This window comes from Notolepis coatsorum (genome assembly GCF_963971535.1).
Source record: "Notolepis coatsorum genome assembly, chromosome: 16".
NCBI classification, from domain to species: Eukaryota; Metazoa; Chordata; class Actinopteri; order Aulopiformes; family Paralepididae; genus Notolepis; species Notolepis coatsorum.
The window spans coordinates 19,839,575-19,844,358 of record NC_140180.1 but is presented as its reverse complement, the minus strand read 5'-3'; the positions used below and the strand labels follow the sequence as shown (position 1 = coordinate 19,844,358).

General features: G+C 45.1%; 1 protein-coding gene across 1 annotated transcript; it reads right to left on the bottom strand.

Annotated features, from left to right (window-relative positions):
• Positions 1-218: 218 nt before the first annotated feature.
• LOC311242809 (solute carrier family 25 member 53-like) lies at positions 219-1,462 on the bottom strand (the record flags this gene model as incomplete). Its single annotated transcript, XM_084331852.1, has 2 exons — positions 1,343-1,462; positions 219-1,120 (listed from the first exon to the last, which is right to left on the bottom strand). The coding sequence occupies exon 2, from the start codon at positions 1,116-1,118 to the stop codon at positions 219-221; it is 900 nt and encodes a 299-aa protein (XP_084187978.1). The 5' UTR covers positions 1,119-1,120; positions 1,343-1,462.
• Positions 1,463-4,784: the final 3,322 nt, after the last annotated feature.

Here is a 4,784-nt window from a genome sequence, read left to right as displayed (position 1 = left end):
TGAATTGAAAATGGGGGACCCTGATGTAAACAAGACAAACGTCTTTCTCTGGTCTGCATCCCTTTAACAATTGTGTGTATTGAGCCGTACTGTATTATTGTACCCATTCTGCAATCTGTTAATAAGGTTTTCAATCAATCAATCAATCAATCAATGTGTGTAGCCCTATCGACCCCTGGAGCTCCCCTGTGTGTGCGTACTCGTAGCCCTATCCAATATCAGCCCGAGCGCCTCTGCTGCCGGTCATAGATCGCGGTGGTGATTCCCCATGTGATACACGATCGCAAGATAACCAGGGAGCCCCCCCGGTACAACAGGGCGACGCTCCGCTGGCGAGACTCCCACAGCCTCCTCCAGCAAGCCCTCACGCCCGCCGCCTCCCCGCCCACCTGCGCTTGCATGTTAGCCACCAGCACGGACAGAGGGTACAGAGGCAAGCTGACCACCATGGAGGTCAGCGTCCCCGAGACGAAAGAGGACGCCAGGGGAGAGAGCCCCTGTCCCTCCACGGCGGCGCACATGGGGCCCTTCAGGCCGAAGTAGAGGCAGCTCCCCAGGGCGTTGCGGGCGGCTATGGGCAGAAAGGCCCTGTAGTAACCCGCGGCCGGCTTCTCCGAGCTCAGCCTGACCACGACGCTCCTCAGGGTGGGCAGACCGCGGTCGTTGTGACCGTTCTGCAGCACGTTTTGAACGCGTTCGAAAGGGGTGAAGACCAAGGCCTCCACCGCGCCGGCGCCTAGGCCCGCGAGAGCAGGCAGGGCCGAGAGGGGGGTCACGCCGGGAGAGGAGGAGGAGGAGGAGGCGCGGAGGAGCCAGTGGACGAGAGTGTCCTGGAGACCGAAGAGCAGCGTGCCGTTCAGTGTCCGCATGAGTAAGGGCGGGGCCACGCCCCTGTACAGCTTCAGAGGTCCCTCCTTGTAGAGCTGTCCCACCGCCCGGCGAACCGAGGTGTTGTGGAGCTGCTGGCGGAACACGGTCTTGTAGACGGGGAAGACGACGATGGTGGGGAGGGTGGAGAGCAGGCTGGAGGTCCCGCCGTGCACGTAGCTGTGGAAACGCGCCACTGTCGGGGCTCCGAGGGGCTCCTCGTCTTGTTTATGGTCAGGACCCCGCCCCATCCCTGAGACAGACGGACAGACGGATCTATTTCAGAATAGACATGGGATGATTGGCAAGCCCATAGCCATGACAGATACAATACAATGAAAGCTTAGTGGAAAGTGAAAGTTAAGTGAAAGCTTAAAAAAGACTTAATAAAATGGGTTAGAAAATCGGTTTTAGCTGAACAATTTATTTGACATTGGTATGGCTTAAATAATGTAGTAAACAATGGTTTACTTACTTAAGCTGTCAGCGGTCGGAAACAGGTGAAAGAGAAAGCCTATTACCTCATTTCATTTTAATTGCACATTGTTCATCATCATCACTATCACTCTACGACTAGAACTCCAGTGAGTCTGTGTGTCAAATCAATCAACAGACAGACGGCAAGCTGTAAGCAGGTTCGTATTTTAGGTTAACCCTCTGTCGCAACCTGTTCTACATTGAAAATTAATGCAATTCGGATATATTTACAATTAGATAACGACGATGTGCTATCAGCCTATCACTACAATAAGCTGTACGCGTCAAGGGGAAGGATGGTGCAAGGAAATGAAATGCCGGTGTCCGTGGTTGTCCCGCCCCTTCTAGAATAACCATTGGATAGACCGGCTGCGCTGTGCTCGACGATTGGAGATTAACACCCATCAATCTCTGTCGCCAGTCGGTACAACTTATTTATCTAATTTAATTACTTTCGTTTAGCAATCAAAGATGCCTATAAGCAAATTATGTCAGCCCACTGGGAACAGTAGGCTTGTATAATTTTAATACACCACCTGGAGGGTTTTCTTACATTGCTCATATCTAGGGTGACCAGATGCAAAAAGTCCAAAAGTGGGACAACAGTAAGATTTTGGTGGGACAAAGTGGGACAACAGTAAGATTTTGGTGGGACAAAGTGGGACAGATTGATAATGTACATTTTTGTATTAGAATAACTGAGTCTGGCAAAATGACAGGAGCTAGTTTCATACCACAGTCGGCTGACCTGTATGAATGGGAGTGTTGTACTGTGTGATAGACACTTATTATCTCAGCTGCAGTGACCTTGTCCGTCTGGCTATCATTGTTTGGTTTAAAAAGAAACGTATCCATAGATCTGGATGTTTCTTTTTGGTGAACCACTTTCAAGTGAGACTCACGTCCACTGTGGCGCTTCAAGTCGTATTCTCCTCCATGCGCAATTGAAAACGAACTATGACACAAAACACAGAAAGCCTGCTGCGGATTGCCTGCCATCTGCCTCACCCAGTCATGTGTCGTTTGCCAGTCTTGGTTGTAACTGCAGGTCCGTTTCTTTTTACTGCTTTCCATCTTGAACTAGTTCGCTTGTAATGTTGTTGTGTTTTTTTTTACCAATCAGATTTGCGATATGCGGTAGCGTCACAAGTTCAACTCTCACGAGCAGAGCAGTGCGCTAAATTACGATAACCAATCAGATCTTCGATATGAGGTAGCGTCACGACTCAGTCTCAGTCACGTCACAAGCAGGCAAGCAGCGCGCTAAAGTACTATAACCAATCAGAGCAATGTGTGTGGACAAGAGGCGGGTTGCTACGTTTACTGTCTGTAGGGAGGGGCTTTTAGACGCATGTTTTTTTTTGGCTTCGAAAAGAGGGACATCCTCTCAATATGAGGGACGCGGGACATTTGGTCAAATGGTGGGACAGTACAACCAAAAGGGGGACACCTGGTCACCCTACTCATATCTAGACACAAGATAGACAGTTGAAATAATCCCCCTTTGTCAATAATGCAAATTCGTTGCATGCTCTCTCACGCTACTCATGTCAAATATAGTGTTGTAGCCAACCATAATATACAGTAGACTAGGCTACAGTATTTATTTTATTATTGTAAAAAAAAAAAAAAATCCATTTAGTGAAAACTCTGGTGACGAAATTGATTGATTGAACCCTTTATTTATACTCAGGTGAGCTCTGCGGTGAGGCCACCTCATTCAGAACTGCCGAGTGTACAACAAGATAAAAGTAAAACAACAAAACAATGTGCAGTGCAATCAGTTAAACAGTTACAACATGAATCATTTAGAAATGAAATCAGACATTTAAATTCCCTAATGGAAGGAACTTTGATTGAATGTCATTCCAGGACGTTGGGGCTGTATACGAGAATCCTGATGAATTGAAAATGGGGGACCCTGATGTAAACAAGACGAAAGTCTTTCTCTGGTCTGCATCCCCTTAACAATTGTGTATTGAGCCGTACTGTATTGTACCCATTCTGCAATCTGTTAATAAAGTTTTCAATCAATGCTGTCCTGCCGAGTCCTGTACTAGTCCGTGGTATTTTAAATGTGATCCAGTTACTAGATCGTGTTTGATGAGAAATTCCTGACGTAGCCTACAAATAAATCCTTCTGGTTCCTTTCAAGGGAAGGAGGACAGAGGAAATCAAACTAATTTTAAATCTTTGTTCGTTTTTACAACCTGGTCACCTTTAAACGGTGCAGCCTGCAGGATATATGAACAGACCAGGGTTATTCTCGTTTTGTATTTTTAATTCACTTTTGTTTATTTCAATTAGTTTCCAGAGTGAGTTTAATTTTTTTTATCCGTAATAGTTGTTTAATTTCTTTTTTGTACTATGGAGGATATCTATAGTGATCGGGGCAATATTTGAGATGTTCATAATAGGTATTAGTGTGTAATACAAACATCACTTTATGAAGGTAAGTCATAGACATTCGAGCTACACCAATTTCTCCTCATGCTTGTACGACAAATTTAACCAAATTAAAAACTCAAATTAAAGACATTTTCTACATAATCACATGTCCAACTAAGATTTCAGGGATGTATAGAGTAGCTCTCACTATCCAGGGGATGAATGTTGAAAAGGTGCTCTGGTGACAAGTTCTGCACACATAATAATCTGTACAGCAAAGCTATGGCCACAAAACTAAAATCAAATCCTGTAGATAACAATTAAACTCACCATTCAGCAGCTAGAAGGACGTTATCTGGTGTTGGTACTTGAGTGGAGAGGATCTTTAAAAATATGTAATGTCGTCAAACAGCAACCTCTAGGCAAAAGAGCCCCACTTGCCTGGCATTGCACCTTGTATAAATATTTAGTTTTTGGTTTTGGTTAGTTATAGTGTGAATTCCTCCAGAGCTCACAGAGCCGGCAGGTGTGGCCAGCAGTATCCCCAACACACACATCAGACCAAAACTCAAATGTAAACAAAGTGCAATACCAAGCAGGGCTCTTTCACCTAGAGGTTGCGGTTTGGCAGTGGTTTGAGGAATGGAGAAAAAAAAATCAACAATCGAGGGAATGTAAATCCTCACACCCTTCATAAAAGATGGAACCAAATCCCACCAAACTTTGAGCGGTAGCCATTTCTCATCCAGGCATCTTTTTAACCCCCCGCCCCCCAGGGAAGACGCGAAGAAAGCTGATCGACTGTCTTAGTGGATAGATGGCTATATGCAGAAAACACTTTATAACAACAATCTTATATAATAAAAACAAGCGGTAAAATATATATTGGTATATTTCTGGAACATTTGTAACATTTCCTGATATGGAGAATTTATGAAAGCCCCCCCCCGATTATAAACTAAAATGCACATTTCAAAATAAAATCCCATGATATTCCACCTAATTCCCCCAAGCAAGGGGAGGCCAAAACACATTCCAGAATTCAAAGCACA